The 18312-nt window shown below is 39.0% G+C and overlaps 2 protein-coding genes across 3 annotated transcripts in view; one reads left to right on the top strand and one right to left on the bottom strand.

Moving 5' to 3' along the window:
* Positions 1-8923, top strand: part of MKLN1 (muskelin 1) — a 244633-nt gene extending 235710 nt beyond the window's left edge. The window contains exon 18 of one of the 2 annotated variants that reach the window (XM_072650124.1): positions 277-8923. In XM_072650124.1, the coding sequence (XP_072506225.1) occupies positions 277-326 (50 nt within the window). In that variant the 3' untranslated portion in view covers positions 327-8923. Of the gene's footprint in view, positions 1-204 lie in introns of both variants that reach the window. The other variant, XM_072650123.1, reaches the window with a different exon arrangement.
* A 3154-nt stretch (positions 8924-12077) lies between these two features.
* Positions 12078-18312, bottom strand: part of PODXL (podocalyxin like) — a 55197-nt gene continuing 48962 nt past the window's right edge. Inside the window, exon 8 of the mRNA XM_072650125.1 lies at positions 12078-17789. Within this exon, the coding sequence (XP_072506226.1) occupies positions 17589-17789 (201 nt within the window). The 3' untranslated portion in view covers positions 12078-17588. The remainder of the gene's footprint in view (positions 17790-18312) is intronic.

Below are 18312 nucleotides of genomic sequence, written 5' to 3'. Positions count from 1 at the left end.
CTTCTTATTAACGTGCTAGGAAAATTTTAGTATGTCTGAAGCAAGCATGAAGCTACAGTCCTATTTGTATGAAAATTGAGAAATGGGAACATTCAGTGACCTCAGTGGACCAGACAATGAGAGTTTGGAGCTGGCTTTATTGTCTGTCATGGGTTGAATTCTCAGATAGACTGGATGTGTTTTCTTTGTGTTTCTCTCCATTAGGCTTTTCGGATGTGGATCACACCTATGCTCAAAGAACTCAACTCTTTGATATCTTGGTAAATTTCTTTCCAGACAGCATGACCCCTCCCAAAGGAAACCTGGTCGACCTCATCACACTGTAACTAAAGAGTCATTTGAGTCACACCTATGAAGAAAAGAAGTCTACGTTCAGTATTTGGGATTTTGACTGTGTTGACTGAGAAGTTGCAGTGATAGAGGACTACATCCGATCTTTAAAGGGATCTCACTGTTTTCAGTTTTGACCCTCATACCCTCAGCTCACCACACTTTCCTCACCCTCTTCCTAAATTAGGCTAATAAAGTGGAATTGGTATTCTTTCCCATTTAAATTTTTTTCCTTTAACTTTTAAGAGTTATTGAATGTAAAAAAAAATTCAGGTAGTTGTCCCTTTTTCTCTTGGGGAGGGAATGTTTAGCGCATATGGGATAGGCACCACTTTTTTTCTGCAACAGAGTTTTGCGTGTCTTAGTGGGTTGTTTTTGGCCCTCAGCCCCCTTTGCTCCTCCACACTATTCCTCACAGCTGCTTGTAAGCAGCTGTGTCACTTGCTGTACCTCCTGACATTGCTTGTGGCAGTTATGTAATTCTGCAGGACACTTGGTATATGTTAAGGTAATGTATGCGTCTGTGTTGACTTGAGTCTTATAATTACATTGTACAATATGAGAAAGAACAGAGGTCTCAGATTCATACTCTTCTCAACTAGAAAGTGAAACTTTTACCCAGGCACCTGGCTGAGTTTGATGTACAGTATTAATCAGATACAAATGTATTTTGCAGTAGATACTGTTGAAAACATCTGGCTTCTGTTCATATAAATCTTAAACTGAGAAAATGGAGGTCAAATTTGAACAAGTTAACTACTTAAGAAGTAGCCAGCAGAGGGGAGGGAGCTTGCTTTCTCTCCTGTAGAGTTCCCAGGGCAGCATCTTCTACCTGCTCCTGTGTGCTCTGCTTCTCCACGTTTTTAATTTAGGCTAGCAGAGGCACACACTGTTTAATTCCTTGTACCTGTTTCTATGTGCTTGGTTTGTGGAAAGTAGTTTAAAAAGTAAAATGGTTCTTTTTGTCATTGTCCAGTGGAGTACAGTTTACAGTCATTTTCTTAAGTATCCAGATCCATCTTTTAAATAGGAGAAAAGAAATGGTGCAGAAATAACTTCATTTAATAAGTCCAAGTACAGGTATGACAAGTAGGATTTTCTACTTTATCTTTTTCATGCAGTTTTTCACATGTGGTGCTGTGAGTCAGTGGAGCATAATGTCAGAAGCCTGCACTTGGCCTTATGCTCATTCCTTGGATAGTATGTATTCAGCATATGACTTACTATGCATGATTAAAACAGGTTTAACGTAAAAGAAAAGAGATACAGCTTTTCACCATGAAAGTAACCTACAGAAATGTCCCTGGGTAGCAGTATTGGACCTCAGTAAAGGAAAGAAGAAACTGTCCTGTGCTTTCAAAAGTCTCATGTCTTCAAAAGGTCATGTCTTCTAGGTCCTTCTTTAATCTTTACTTAATACATGATTTTACTTCTCTTGAAAACTAGTAGCAGTACATTTTCTCTCACTGCTAGGATTGTATTTTTTAAGCTTTTTTTTTTAACTTTATGAATACCCCAAAGCAATCAGAGATTTATTAAGCAGTTAGATATAAATCTTATTTTGTGGAAAAAATGACTTTAGATTTTAATAACTTAATGGTAACATAGATTTTCTGCCAAATGATTGTGTAGTTCATCATCAAATTGTGTCTGCAAAACCAGCTGGCTTTCCAGTTGAGTAAATGCAGTTTACTTACACATTTGAGAAGTTTAATAAAAATTCTTTGTATTCTGTGGCATTTAGAAACATAAAACGTGGACTTTGCCACCAACTAGTTAATTTTATTACATCTTGTTGAGTTTTGTTTCAGATGAAAAAAGGACCTAAACTTGATAGTTACTTTATTTCTACTGGGTGCTTAATCTGTAGAGTCCTTATTAGGAATTACTTGTTTCACTTGATGTAAAATTGAATTATGGCACTTTAGATGTATAACCAAATGAAATTCTGCTACCCTCCATTGCTTATATTCACAATGCTGTGGTCCTTTATCCTACAAGTCATTAACTCATTATGAATCCTGTTGTTGGGGAAACTGAGTCCCCATCCTTAGTGATCTTTTCTCTTTTTTGCAGCTTTTTCCTTAATACTTTAATGGAAGAGAAGGTGCATTTTTCTTAGCTTCATCTTTTACTGAACTATAGGTTTTATTCTTTTCCTTTTCTGATGTAATTTTTACATGATTTTCTTTCGGTGAGGTGGTGGAATCAAAGTAAAATATAAAATATTAGTCAGGGAAAGGGACATTGCTTAGATGTCATCAAAAGATGATATTTTTTATATCTGTGCTTAGGGGTTTAATAATGCCTAATAATCTCAGGAAGATGTGTAGGTCTTCATTATGTCCATGAAGCCTGATTTGAAACCTGCAGGTGTACCTGCTGAAGGGAGTATGTGTCTATTACCCCAAAAGAATGCCTGTCATGTAATTCAAATAGGGAAGCCAGTTTGTTATGTAGACATATTATTCAGAGTGCCTAGCTTATGTAAATTACAACTTGGAAGATCTGATTCCTTAGTTTCGTGCTTCCAATATTGAAAGCCCTGCTTTTTATCCCATTTAAGGAAAAAGCATTAGTTAGTGACACTTTTGCTGTACTCCCAGACAGACCTGGTGATCACTTTTTCCCCAAACTAATGTATACATCTTTCAGCTCAGTCTCATTTTTTTTTTTATTGCAATGAAATAGGTTACTTTCTTCCAGGATTGACTCAGATCTCTGAAACTATTTAAAGCTCCTATGCTTCACAAGAATTGGTTTTATTCGCAGACATACATCCTAGTTGCACTTGCAGCTTTATATAGTGGAGTGACAGAGACCTCATGTGGCCAGCCTGGTTAATTAAAAGTTGACCTTTTCTTTGGCTGAGCAAAGGAATTCAGGCTAATGTACCTACCTCTTCTTGTTAAACATGACCGTCAGTATTAATATAGGTATCAAATGAGTAATTTTCTTAAGCTGGCTTAACTTCTAAGCATAAGGAAACTATGTCTCATTAGTAAAGGTGGATAGGAAGCATTAATATAATGATGATTTTAGAGCACAGCATGGTGATTTATTTAAGCCATTAAGACTACATTCTTGAATGGTTTTTATGGGTACTAAATGTGGAAGGAGAAAGAATTATTTTGTAGACATTGTAATCATTCCAGAAAATTTCTGTTTGCTTTATAAGGGCCACCTCAAGATAACTTAGCAGAGAAAATGCCTTTTTGGAGAATAGAAATTTGAAGAAAAAAAATTCAGAAATTGAGTTAAAATTTTTAGAGAAATTACATCCAGCACTTAATCTTAGTAGGGAACTTAAGTAATTTGTAGGGAATGCGTTTCTGATTTAAGATTGCTGTATTACTCTACCTTGTGATAGTAGTTACATAGTGAGTTTATCCTGTAATCATTCTTGTCACCACTTGGGATCTGTATGGTAATTGTAGGTCATTTAATTGTAAGTAATGTGAAGGATATTTACATAAAAGTTGAATATTGTAAAATGAAATTACCTCCTTAGCCATTTGAAAATTTTTTATACCAACTGAGCAATGGTTGGTATGATTCTTTTAGAGAACACAATAGTACACACCTGCCACTTGGAGAGATGATAGCAATGTCTCTTGCTACAACAGTACACCATTCTTGGCACTTGTCCATTAAAACTTTTGCATTTAACCATGCCAGTCTTCTTATTTCCTGAGGTTTACCTTAGGATTCACCTGTTTGGCTCAGTTATGTCTTTGCTTGAATGAACTCAGCTCCATATGCCTCTAGATTTAAAATTTCCTGGGAATTTTCACATTTCCTTCAGCCACAGGCCTACTTAGTGATGTAGCCTAGAGATGAAAACTTAGCTGATAAGTAGCAGCCTTCCATATCCATACTCGTTTGACAGCCTTGTTTCCTTGTGCTTGGGGAATAATGGTTTTCTTTAACATTGGGCAACCCTCAGTTATCTTTATTTTGCTTTAATCATTATGATTTTCCATGTTTCTTTAAAAAGATAACATTATTGGAAAGTTCAGAAATGGTTTTTAATGGTGACAAAAAGCATTTTGAAAGGGAAGTCTATTTGTCTTAGATTTTTTTTTCCTGATATCTTCAGATCCATACAAACCTTGTCAGCATTGCCCAGGAGAGTGAAGGAAAAAGAAAAAAAAATAGAACAATTGTTCTGATGAAACAAACATGCATAAACTTTTGTTTCCATCTTATTCAGATATAAGGGGAAAATGTTTTTAAGATTTAGGAATCATCTAAAAATGATAGAGGTGGGATGGGGCTGGTAATGGTAGAATTCACTTTCAAGACTCTTCATTTGCTGTAGATCTTAGTAATTTGGACGTTTTAGATCAGAGGTCACTCTGGTGACAAATCACACTGGAGGATTATAGTTTCTTACATGTTCTTGTTCCTATGTTTTTAATGATGTTTCTTCTGATCAAACTACCTCTGAGTTTTAGTGTTAGTGGTATTTTGCCTACCTTTAAAATTAGCCACAAAAGGAAGTAGACTTGATCAATGACTTGAGAACTTGTTTCTTTCTTTTTCTGGTAAGTGTCAAATGTGAGCAACCCCCCAAATTGCTGTGGATTAGTTACCATATTCAGAAGCTCATTTCCAGTGTATGTTTAGATTTTTTCATCCTCCAGTCCAGGTTTTGGACAAGTAAAGAGCATAAAATAAGAAATCTGAAACAGCAGAAAGTCTAAATGCAGAACAAGGAATCAGGAAATGCCATGTTTGAGGTTTAATGTATGATTCTTTCTAGATACTGGAGTTCTGTTTTTCCACATGGCTACATTATGGCTACAGCACCCTTCTCTGAGCAAGGTGGAGACTGAAAGTATATATGTCGAGTAATAATTGAAATTAATGTTGACTTTATCTCTTCCTCCAGAACAAAAACTTTTCCTTGTCAGAAACTTGATTGTTTTTTGAGTAGTCACCAGAAAGATAATTAACCAGTTTAATTTGGACTGGAAAGCATTTATACAAATTATATAGCAGGATTAAAGAACTCAGACCTTTAATCTGTGCTGCAGTGTTATGGAAAGAGTTAATTAAAAGGACTTTTTTTTTCCCTTCCAGAATGTCAAATTAATCCTGTAGTCCTTGGAGAATGGCATTTCATTAGAGGTCTGATGTGGAAATTTCTTTCCTTACACTGAAATAGCTGTTAGAGGTCTTGATGGAAAATTGTGGATGTGATGTGGAGTCTTGGACTGACCTAGGTGAGGGAGCATTTTTTGATGAACAGTCATGCAGACCTTTGCTGATAAAAAAAATAGTAATAAAACTTTTCTTGTGCAAATTTTAGTGTCCCACAGAACTTACTTGTCTGCGTAGCCCTGTACTGTGGTGAGCTGTGTACCATCTGGGTTGCTGGCATTCATGGCAGTTGGTCTGGATCTCTGTGCTGTCTGCCACATAAATACTAGCCTGACAATATCACCAGTCTTCAGTTTCATTTGATGCTTAATGAATGCGAATGTCACCAGTCTTCAGTTCCATTTGATGCTTAATGAATGCCAAATTAATTGGCAACAAAGAAAAAGTGTTCTAATATACTAAGCAGGCCTGTGTTTATGATTAAGGTGGCTGCTCAGATAGCCAGTACAACCTTCCCTCCCCTCTCCCAATTTGCAAACAGGTCTCAAAAAAGTAATTATTGTGTTTAATTATTGGCATCTGATTAGACTTCATTTTCTAGCTGGATTAAAAGGGGAAAGGGAAAGGAGGGAGAATTGTCATTTTATGACTACATAAATCCTAGACTAAATTTGCTTAAAATCAAGCTGGTGCTCATGTTTCAAAATAAACTGATCATATGTAAACTCAGGGTCTTTGTTTATTTTCTCATGGAATATATGAATTCTAGCTTTGGCATCAAGATCTCAAGTGATTTGGGTTTTGTTTAACTTTTTCCTTTTAACATGATTATACTCTTGTCTGAGAAGTTAATTGAGTTATACAACAGAGGTTCTTCACCTTTTTTTTTTTTTTTGGTCATAGATCCCTTTTCCAAATGTTTTTAAATGAATAAAACACATAGGATTACAACAGAAACTTGTTATGTTGAAATAATTATTAAAGTATTTCTTTTAAAAAGGTCATAAATCCCAGGTTAAATCCCCTGTCCAAGAGTGTTAAGGAAATTTTTTTCCACACCTTCTCTTTTTTACCTATCAGAAAATCCAAAAGGGAGCCCTGTCAGTTCTGTGGGAACAGTTGTAACAAAGGATGATCTGATCTGATCTGATCTGATCCAGTTAAGGCCAGGAGCATGAATTAGTCAAAGTCCCAAGTTATTTTACTCAGCCATTGTCTCAGCTATAATTTGTGACTCCCCCTAAAGAATTTTATAAGAAATTGCTGCTACGTTCAAGGTAGACCACCCAGGCTCTTGATCCCAGAAACCCTGGGATTGCCTTTCTTTGTCAGTTTGGTAACTCATTGGCACACATGTAGTGGTGCTGTGAAAGCCCTCAATAATTCTAGAAGTTGAGTTCCCGAGTTGTGTGATTGCAGAGACAATCCTGCTTGACACTTCATGATGCTACGACATAATGAAGTGAGTATATGTCCACACCTGTTCCAGTTCATATGAGAAAGGAGGCCATCTGTCTTCAAAAGGCTTATTTTACTTTTTACTAAATTGGGGTGGGGGAAAGCAAAGAAAAAGAACTCACCTGCTTGTATCCTGTGGTTTGCCCCTAGACTAATGCCACAGGGTGGATATTTCAGTTGACAATTTGCAAATGAGTGCCTTGTCAGTTGAAAACATGCTAGAAGATTTAATGATTTGCTTATTTTTCTCTCCTGAAATTCATCGTGCCCCAGAGATGTGGTGTTTGTGCTGGTTCTCAAGCCAACTTATACTTTTAAGATGTGTGAGGTGCCTTTTGAAAGGAATGGTTTCAATATTAGTGTATTTCCTCGCATGGGTTATGCAACCCAATAGAAGTTTCAAAATAATGCTATTATTTTGATCCTCTTAATTTAGAAAGGCACATGTGTGTTTGAGCAGCTTTCTTGACATAGGCTTGATTTTCCTTGATTTAGTCCTTACAATTGAAATCCTTTCTCCCTCACGCCAAACTCATCTAGTCCACTCAAAAGACCATGAGTGATAAGGCAGAACTTTGTTTTTCAGAAAATGAGCAGGAAAGCTGACTTCAATACATGGAGTCATGCTTCTCTGTTTTCTTGACTAACAAGAATTTTTCATACTGGTGTAAAATGACATGTTTGCTCCCAAGTTGGAAGCATGATTGGGTAAAGCAGTGGACTATGACTTTTTCACAGCCAATAAGAAGACTCATTAATGATTTCGGATAGAAGTAGGGTCCATAAACCATAAAAATAGACGCCCAATAGAGAGATAGCATGGCATCTGTAGCTAGAAGCCTAATTTTTTCCAAAATCTGCTTTTTAGTCTTGACATCTCATTACATTGTAATGGATCCTAGCTCAGGCCCGTATACTTCTAACAATCAGATCATACAACTTTTTAGTGCTGAAAACCTTTAATGACACTTCTTAGATTTACATTTCCTTTGGCTTCTTAACCACCCTGGAGATGGTAATAGTTTGTGGAAAAGCAATTTTGTAAGAGAATCTCTGTTTTGTGCTCTCATTATTAACATGTGGAGATTCATTCATTGGTCCCGGTTAAGGATACAGTTTATGTACTTTGAAGTTATTCCCATTTCTTAATAGAGATCTAAAGAAATTTCTTACCAGTAGAAAATCACTCTGTGGGATATGAGCTGTCCTGCACATGGTGGTAGATGTTTCAGTTTAACAGGTTATTCTGCCAAGTGGTTGGGCTTCAAAATCAGATATGCATTGGCATAAACATCTGAGTCATGTCCTTTTGTAAGATGGAACTTTTAGATAGAAACTAACCCTTATGGCATTAGAATTACAGCTATCTCTTTAAAAAAGAAAAGAAAAAAGACTCTTCTCCTCAGAGGCTAAATTACATAGATGAGAAATAAGGATAATGTTAGTGAAAGCTGATAACTTTCTCCATCTAAGAAATTTGCATTGGTGAGCTGGGCATCCTCCTTACATCCTTATTAGTATGGGACTCCTATCACTACATAGAAGAGAAAAGCCACTGTGGTCTCTCTAGAGTCCTCTAATCCAGCTTCTCTGCACACATGCATGCGCTCAGGGCTGTGCCCAGGGTGCCCCAAAATAAATATGAGTGGACTTGCACCTGGGAAACAGATCAGACTTTAGAACACCATATCTCATTAGAAATTATTATCTTGCCTGAGGTTTTATGACATCTGTGCTGGGCTCTTTTCCCATAATGCTCTTTTTTCCCTCCTTACAGCACCATTTCCCTTCCTCTTGCCCTCCATTTGCTTGGTTTCTCTTTTTTGGTCAGTAGAATACATTTTCCCCCCTTGAGCACAAGTAATTTTCTGATCCCTAGTTTGGCGAATATGTGAGCACTACTCTGTGAATAAATGAATGAGCGATCTGCTGAACAATTAATTGTAGAATTATGTTGTATGTAATGTATATATGGAGAAAGAATGTATTTTGTTCATTTTTTTCTTAATAAAAAGTTGTATATGGGAAATGCAGGATGTCTTTTTTTTTTGAGTACCCTTTAAAGCTGACCATTAAATATTACTTAGACACTTTACTCTCACCCCATCCCATTTTTAAGTTGAACTTTGTTCTTAAAGAACAGTTGGATTCCTAATATGGAGACCAAGAAGGTAAGGGATGCAGGAAATTTATGTCCTTTGTAAGTTATTTAGAATTGTCTGAACTACAAGAAATAGAAATAAAGAAGTAGGTTTTAGAAACTCACCTAACAAGTATTGGGGAAAATGTTTGTAGAGAGAATTCTCCTAAATCAATTTAAAACAGATTTAGGGAGCTCCCTCATTAAAGGTCCTCTATGGTAAGTTCTTTTGTGAAGTTAACACTTGAGTTAATTGAATAATTGCCTGATTTCACAATATCAAATTTTTATATACTGAATTTCTTTAAGTACAGCTTATGTCTATTGCAATAGGCCTATAAAAGAGGAGTTTAAACTACAGGTAGTGATTATGTGTGTAAAATAATGTGGAAGAGGAATGACTTAGAAAATACTGTAGTAATCTGGGAAATTCTGTGTATGACTCCCCAGGAGAAGAACAGAAAGATCCCCGGAAATGTAACTGCCAACATCAAGAGTGGAAGCTTTGGTCCTAACAGCCCCAAGCTTTGAAAAAAAATTTTTTAATTGCTACACTAATTGTGTAGGCTCCTGGTTGTGCATGTGTCATGTATAGTCAACAAAGTATTTTCACAATGCTCAGCTAAGGATTTTTCTTTGTCTTACCCCTTCTTACCTGGCTTGCATTCTCCTGGCTTTTTCATGTATCTAGCTCTAGGTGCTTGCTTCTTCGTGACAAATTTTCTTCAACCTGAAAATCAAATAATCTTTTCCCTACTTCATTTTTGGGGTATGCTTTGAGTGCGGCATACAAATAACATTTCTCTCTGTGCCCTCTAAACAGGAAAGAGTGATGTAGGCTAGGAACATGGTAAATAGTCTTCTCTCTCTTACTGTATTCCTACTGGCTCCTACAGGGATGACTTTCAGCAGTCTCAATAATGTTGACCACAAATTCTTCCTTAACTAATGCCAGATTTAAGTCTTAATACACAGAATGGAATCTCTGCTCCGCAGGGGCTTTGGTTCCCTTCCTCTTCACAACAGGCAAAAAACAGGGAAACTTCCAAGTGTATAAATGCAGACACTTATGAAAAACACTGTCAGGAAAACTGACCAACCTACTCTGACACTTATGTAGTGCTGGAAGGTGGCAACATGTTTTTCATAGAAATTCTCATTTGATCCTAACAATCCTGAGCGTAGTCATTTTTGTAATTGGTTTTTGAAGAAACCAAGACCAAGGTTAAAAGTCCTGCTTAAGGTCCCAAGGCTGATGTCTGAGGTGTAAGTTTTTGTTTTTTAGCTAGTCCTTCCTGATTCCCAAGGACAGTTGGTGCTTTATTTTCAGTAGCCCTTCAGAATAACTAAATAGGATGGTAAATGAGTACCTGGAAAATTATGTAGATTGTTCTTTTTAAATTCTTAGAGCCTGTTCACATTCATACCAATTTAATGTTGGAATGGGAGGGTGGGGATTTTGCAGAGAGTACTGGAATTGTTCCTAGTGGCCAGGGCTGGGACAGAATGATGATGATTAACACCACTGATCATTTCCTCTGCCTCTCTACTGATGGAGAGGCCATCAAGAGAAGGCCCCTAATTCTCCAGTGCAAAAGAGGAATTAGAAATGAGAAGTGGCCAACCTGAGGTTCACCTCTGTGCCCACAGAAGAGAGAGGGAGATGATGGCACGCTCCCAGTTTTGCTCAGATGGAGACAGCTCATTTTTGAAATTGCCTTTTGGACACAGGCTTGACAGCACTTGTTTTATCCATTAATCAGTTCTATCCAACCAACATTATCCCCAGATCTTATCCCTACTTCTACCATCAATGATGCTGTGGCCATTCAACTTTTATGCCTGTTGTGCATCAGGCCATGTGCTAATAAACACTTTGTAAATAATCTTATTTCATCTTCCCATCTCTGGACAGCAACTATTGGCCTCATTCTACAGCTGAGGAAACTGAAGGAAGACAGATTAAGTGACTTGCTCAGCACGCTACCCATTATGTTACCCAGCTGCTGCTTATCCTTACAGAGCAATACTAGGATAGGGCTATTAAGAGGATTTCAGTTACTTCTCAAAAGTCCTAAGCAGCCTAAGCTCTTTTCAATTGTTTGATTTAGTTGTACTTCCCAATTAAAATAAGCACCCCCTCCACCAAAACCTATTTAAATGAGGTTAATTGAGTCATTGGGACACCTTAGCTAGTGTCCAAATCCATCCCACATACTATGAATAGCACAAGATATCTTTTGTAGAGACCTCTGATGATAGACTGGAGGAAGAGCAGGCTGCAGAGGGCAGGACACAACATTTAAAACCTGGCCTCTGTCCAGGAAGACTGTAGAGCCTCTGGTCCAATTTGTGACCAGTGATAAACTGAGTCATTTTTCTTGAAACAGTGTCTGCTACCTAGATGACCAAAATCCTGTCCTGGGTGTTCTTTAGTTTATACTTAATTTAATTTCCTTTCTTGATCCTGGTACACTTCAAAAGTTTATCTTGAAACACTAATTCTAACCTACATGCTGATACCCAACTAATGCACTGTTCCCACTATTTCTACACTGTCTTATTAAGGTGTTTCATATAAAAAATGCGCACAGTCCCTATGAGCTGAGTCATTAACATTTTTCTCCCATGGGAATCAGAAAAGTCAATAAGGCTCTTCTAATATTCAACTGGTTATTTAGGTCCTGTAGCCAGTCAAGGATACAGATAGAATGTAATAAACAGTGGGCTTTCTTCTCCAATCCTTCATGTGGGTGTCCCACAGATCTCACTTAAGTTACATAGAAAGGGAAAGGAAAACAGTGGAAAGTAGTGTGTGGTCTGACATCTCTGAAGATCTGATGGGCTGTCAACTAAAACACCCTATATGTTCCTCATTTTCTAGATTTAATTCTTATCTCCTTGATTTTTCTACTTTCGCATTATGCCTTTGCTAACCTATCAATAACTCCCATAGATTGTACCAAATACCCTGCCCCCACCACACATGATCTTAGCAGTAGTTTTAGCCACTTAGAATGAAATATCAGAGCTTGAGACCAAGTTTACACAAAAAGAATTTTAATTGACAGCATAAAGTTTTCCAAAATATAGTTTTGTAGGAAAATGAAAGAATTCACCATAATCTCTACAATCCAGTTTCTCATTAAATTCCAGTGTACTTCAGACATCTGTTCCTGCTCACTAACAGCAGTCAGGAGAACTATCCTGATGGTGTAGATAACGTTAATTTTTTTAAGGCCCCTTAGAACAGTATTCCCTTAGTTTTGTGTCTGGGCCTGATGTATTCTAAAGTGAATATGCCAAGTGAGAAAAGTAGGGAATTCTCTTCACCCCCACCCATTTCTAACCCAGAAAACAAAAATTCTGGACCTGAAAGGGACTTTTCCATGTGCAATTATGAAAATGATTCTTAAAGAATCCCACCAGCCAAGAGAAATCTGAAAATTTTTGCTATTTCAAATTTCAGAATTTCTAAAGGTATCAACCATGAGTGTTTACCTTAACTCAAGAGCAATCTGTTCCTTTCAGGCCTGTGATCTAAGAATTACATGACTCAAGAGGGAACAAGAAGGCAGCAGTCGGTGCCCTCTTGAATCTCTGCTTAGCCTTCCCCAAACATATCAGTCACACTCTGTGTTCAGCCCTCATTCTCTAATGAAAGATGCAAGCAGGATGGACCAGTCTCAGAAGATTGCTTTGGAAACACATCTAGAGAAATCACTAAATCTATTTCAGATGAATCAGCACCTGGTAAATATCTACAGAAAATTCAAAAGATTTGGGATTCAAAGTGGTGATCCACAAGGACCTCTCCCTGTGGACCATTCCAAGTCTGAAGCATATACCTATGGATCAGGTGGAAATATGTTTGCTGGAAGATGCTAAAGTTTAGCAGCTAAACCAATCCCAAGCTAGGGAGGAAGGAGACCCTAGGAGACCCCAAAGTTCCAGAAACCCTGCTATCCCACTAGCTGGTCACAACCAAAACTTCTGTGAATCTGAGACCAAGCTCTTTGTGATTTGCCTTTTTTTTTTTTTAAGAGAAATTTGCATTCCTCGGATAAGGAACAGGAAACCTATTACTTTGTAGTTTGGAAAAGATACATTGTCTTTGCATTTAGAAAGAAGTTTTTCCCTGGTGCACAGCTGACCTGAAAGATTGAGTCAACATTGAATCCAAGGTCTCAAATGAGAATGGGAAAAGGCTTTCATTCCTTTAGGCCAATGAGGTGTGGATATGTAAGTAGTAAGAGAACTGATCTAGAATCAAGACACAAATTTCTAGTCTAGGTTTTGCCAGTAAGGATGTCTGTAGGCCTCCATGACAAATAATCACTTCTTTTAAGCCTCAGTTACATTATCTGCAAAACTAGACTCACCAGGCAGTGACTTTCCTCCCTCATTGATAGTCCCTTTGTGCATGCCATAGACAAGAAATGGGAGGGTTAAAAAATCCCTGTTCTTGAGGTCTCCCAGAGTGAATACTGGGTCTGGGCCAATGCAATTTTAATTTTTTTTTAAATTATGACCATTTTTCTAAAGTATATTCTTACAGCAAGTCAGACTGTAATGTATGATAGTCCTATATATGTTTCTTCAAAAAAATATATATATACATATATATATACAGTGGACTTTTTTCCTCCTCCAAATTCTGTCCTGACGACTACCAAGAAGATCAAAGATTTGGGGATTTTAAATAATACTTCTGCTTTGAATTTCACTTGTATTAGGGGAGAGACCAAAAAAAAACTTTTCTAGAGATCTGATCTATATATCATCCGGACTTATTTATAATGGTATATCTTCCTTCCTTTAAATGGGAAGGAACGTTCTGTATTTCTATTAAGCGATCTTTCAGTGCTTCCCTCCAATTTACTTGCTGAGGCTGGATGGCAGCTGGTGGCTTGTTCAGTGGGTGTTGGTTCATGACATCTAGCTCAATTATCAGGCAGCCTCCGGAAACCTGTCATCTGCCAAGTTTCTTTTTTCTTGAAAAGAAAAACGAATTCTTTGTTACAAGACAGGTTATAGGAAGAAGAAGGGAAGGGGAAGATCCAGAGGAAAACTGAAGCAATGTAAAAAACAAAAGATATAGATAAAAGTTTTATTTTTAAAAAAATGGAAGTTCAGAATTCCTCTTTAGCATGGCCTTTTTGAGGACTGAGATTTTGAGGGGTGGTAACCACCCAACTGTCTTCTTTGGGGGGTGGGAGGGTAAGGATCAGAATGTACTACATTTTATGCCCTAGGTATAGTACCGCCAGATAAAAGACTAATGGGGAATTTCCTAAAGGTAGCTGTGGTTGAGAAGGCAACTATTTGGCCTCCCAAAACTTCTTCAGAACAGAGTTAAAACCTGAATTATCTCAATCTGGGCTTTGGATGCTCTTTCAACTCTCTCACCCCTTAGGACATGTTGCAACTAAAGAAGCTTCCTGTGGCTCCCAACACAAGGCTTCCTCTGGTTTGGTCTTTCTGCCTGGGAGAATACAGCCATGCCTAGCTTAAAGGCAGGAGAAATAAGCAGTCACTTCTGGAGGAGAATAGAGGCTAGGTTTTTCACCCATTAAGAACACTTGAGCACTTGAAAAAGAGCAAAATGGTCAAAAACTTTATACTGGGCACGAAGGGCACACCCCTTCATATGGGATCCAATTACTCCAAATACATCTCCTTTGTTTCTCCAATGCAAAAGGCAAGTATGTTAGATGGTTGATGCTGGCTTAAAATCCCTCTAAATCTGGGCTTGCTCAAGTGCCCTAGAGTCTGAGAGCCAAAATCTGGGTGAAAAGGCCCTTTTTGGCCTGGGGTTGTCCCAACTAAGAGAGGCGGCTTTAGCAGCAGCTAGAGAGCCAGCCTCAGAATCAGGAAGGCCTATGTTGAAATCCTGACAAAGTCAAGTGTTGACTGGGTGCTGAGCAGTTCACCTAACCTCTAAATTACAGGGCACTTGCTTCTCTGCCTAAACATTTTGACTGGGAATTCTCCATTCCAAAGCAATCACAAGTCTGGCATTAAAAAAAAAATCCCACTCCTAAAGGGGTGAATTCTACCACAACTCTGATATCCTCCATCAGAGGATGCTGACACATATCCCCTGGGTTCAAATGGACCCGAGTCAAACCTGTAAAAAAATTGGCCTGCTACCCCCTGGACAAAGAGGCATTTAAAAGACTACCAACTTGCATCAGTGCCATGAAAGACATGCAGTCAAACTGCTGCTTCCTGGAGCCTGAGAGACAACCACCTTCAGGGCCCTAGCATTTGGGGACCTTGGGCACAGGTGCAATCTCCATGCCAAATTCCTGCAGACTTCAAAACAATGACAAGGTAAGCCTACTGTAGTGCAGGCCCCAGGAGAAAAAGCACCTTAGGAAATGTACAGGCCAAAACTGGTTTCTGATGACCTGGGGTGGTTTAAATTGGGACCCAGGGGGCCAATTCTGAAAACCCCAGGGACACTACAGGAAAACTGTGAGCAAAACATCAAAATGGTGAGAACAGACTCCAAACAAATACTGAATATTAATTACTGCTTCCCAGGTGCTGCTAAGCCTGCAAGAACCAACATCTGCCATTTTTCTAGAACCTGGAGTACAGCCTGCCAAAGACTTAGCAAACTTTAATATAATGTTAATAATTAATTAGTACACATGAAACTTGCCAACTAAATTTTTAGACTATATGATCATACTCCAGGCCAAGTAGGATTCACCTGATCTTGAATGTTTACTTTCTTCCTGAAAGTCAATAAATTGAGGCTAAAAACTAACATCAGTAAGGTAATCTGAAAAGTCAGTTTTGAGATGTGCCCCAGCTGAAAAGTCCCTGTAATTCTCAAAAATGAGCCAGTTTTAAGTACCAACATTCCCACTGACCTGCTCCAGAGTAATCAGAGTCTAGCAAGAAGGTGACATGAATAAAAGCTGCCATTTTAGGTAACTTTTAAATAACTACATTTTTAAAAAATCCACCTTTTTCAATAGATTGGTTTTGCCAGCATCATGATGTGATCTACACTTATGATTCTGAGTATACAAACCACCCTGGATGCCCCACTTGTATCCCTATCTACACATGTGCTGTCTTTAAAGAATTGGATTGAAATACGTCTTCTAGTGTGACTCACTACTTAGCCACATGGTAAGCATGTATGGGTTATGCCACCACCATCCAACAATGACCTAGGAGCATCATGAGCTATGTGTGATGGGGAAAGAAGGTGAGCTAGGCAAATAATAGGAGCAGAAATAACAAGGAGTGCCCTGGTATCTACAAGAGATTTTCAAAAGGCTGCTAAACCCACTAATTCAATCCTTTAGAGGAAATCTCTAGAGAAGAATATGGACAAGAATGGCCAGATGATAAAACATGGACGGCTTGTGATCCCCACCAATGGAGACAGAAGACTCACACTGATGGGATTACAAAAACCATTGGACAGTCTGATCTTGGTCATGTGTGTGTGCGTGCGTGTGTGCGTGTGCATGTGTGTGGAGGTGAGGGTCTGCCACTTGCTCTCCCTCCTTCATAAATTATTCCCAGCAACTTCATTAGTCCCTGAGTTTTGCATGTATGGTTGGATGGGTCCTACCCTTTCCTGTTGCATTGATTGTCTACTTTAAGACATTGTGCTGACAAATGATCCTCAGGAGTGAGGGGCTTTGTCCCAAAAAGCAGCTTCTACTTCAGTGGTTGGAGGGAGGGGCCATGTGGGTTCTGGGATGTATTCTCCCTAACAGGTAACATATGCAGATCAGACAGCATGTTGTCCTCAATGGCTTCAGCAGAGTTGAGAGATGTTAGCTGGATGCGAGGCAGACAGCTCTCTTCCCCTGGTCCCACTCTAAACAGTGTCTTCACAGTAAGGAGTGGGAACGGTGCTGAGTGCCAAGGCTTCCTGCCAGTCAGTATATCAGTTTGAGAAGTTCCAATCCTGCCTCTCACCTGTGGATGGATTCCTTGAGCAGGAACAATTCATGCTTGGGTCTAGCAGGTAAAATCTCCACCTCACCAAACAGGTGAACAAGGAAATCAGAATTTTGCTTACAGTAAGTAGTTCAAGACCAGGGATGATCTGTGCCCTTGCCAGGGAGCCCCTGGGAGGTTAGGGAAGGATGACAAATAGCTTTGCTCCTGAGAAGGGGAGAAAAGGCTAGAAAACAGGTTTCCACATGGATAAAAACTGCCACCAGCCTTGATTTCCTTTGCATCTTTTTGCTGTCCTGGCCACAAAATCTAGGACAGTTCCAGAGAAAACTGTGTGGCCATTTTCCCATCCCCCTTGCCCTCCCCTAACCTCTTAAGATGAATTTTTTGCATTGGCCAGAAAATGAAAAAGTAAAAGCCTCCACGAGATGAGGTGGGATGGAGAGGAGGGAGACCCAAGACCCTGCACATAGGCCATCTGCTCCTCGTTTCTTTCCCTATTCACGTCTTTCTCAAGGTGGGGAAGAGGTTGATTTTCCTCCCCCGGCTCAAGTGGCACTTTGGGTGATTAAGTCTCAAGAGTTGCACGGTGGTGGTCAGAGCTGGCAGATATGTAGCCTTACAGATGTGTGTCCTCCTCTTCCTGGTCTAGGTCATCCTTGGTCAGGTTGTCAAGTGGGACTATCCAGCTATCCCCCAGCTCACCATTGAGATTGGCCACTTTCTTCTCCTGCATCTCAGAGGAAGTCTCCATCACTTCCAGTGTTGGGTTGTCATGGTAACCATTCTCCACAGTCTGCAGTTCCTCTGTCAGACGTTGCTGGGAAAGGGATGGGAAGATGACTAAGGGAAAGCCAGTGGGAGGGACTGGGGTGTCTCACGAATCTAGCAATTGCCACCCCCTCTCCCCCACCACTACAATCAATGCCACAAAGTCCTTTGCTACAACATTAAGCAGCTGGCTCCCTCTAGAGGCAACTCTAGGTGATGCCCTAGCTGGAGAGCTCAGTAATACTAGGCAAGTTTTTTGATATTGTTATGTTTTCCTGGAGAGAGGAGGAAATGGACCAGGAGCAACTCATTTTAAGTCTCATTTCCTTTTAGAGACCACACCCTTTAACTTCTTTCAGCATTTTAATAGAAACCCTTTAGTGGCCATGTCCCTACCTTTTATATTTAACATAGGCAGAAATGGAACATTTAAGTATCATTAGACCATACATAGAAGAGAGAGGGTATGAGGCATGTCCTGGAGGGTGGGCAGAAATGCTGGTGTTCCTCACATCATACCATCTCATCTTCTTCTCAGTAGGTAGACCAGGGGTGAAATAAGCAGGGATCTT

Source organism: Notamacropus eugenii, chromosome 3, assembly GCF_028372415.1.
Source record: "Notamacropus eugenii isolate mMacEug1 chromosome 3, mMacEug1.pri_v2, whole genome shotgun sequence".
NCBI lineage: Eukaryota > Metazoa > Chordata > Mammalia > Diprotodontia > Macropodidae > Notamacropus > Notamacropus eugenii.
The sequence above is the reverse complement of the archived record's forward strand: the minus strand, read 5'-3'. Positions and strand labels throughout refer to the sequence as shown.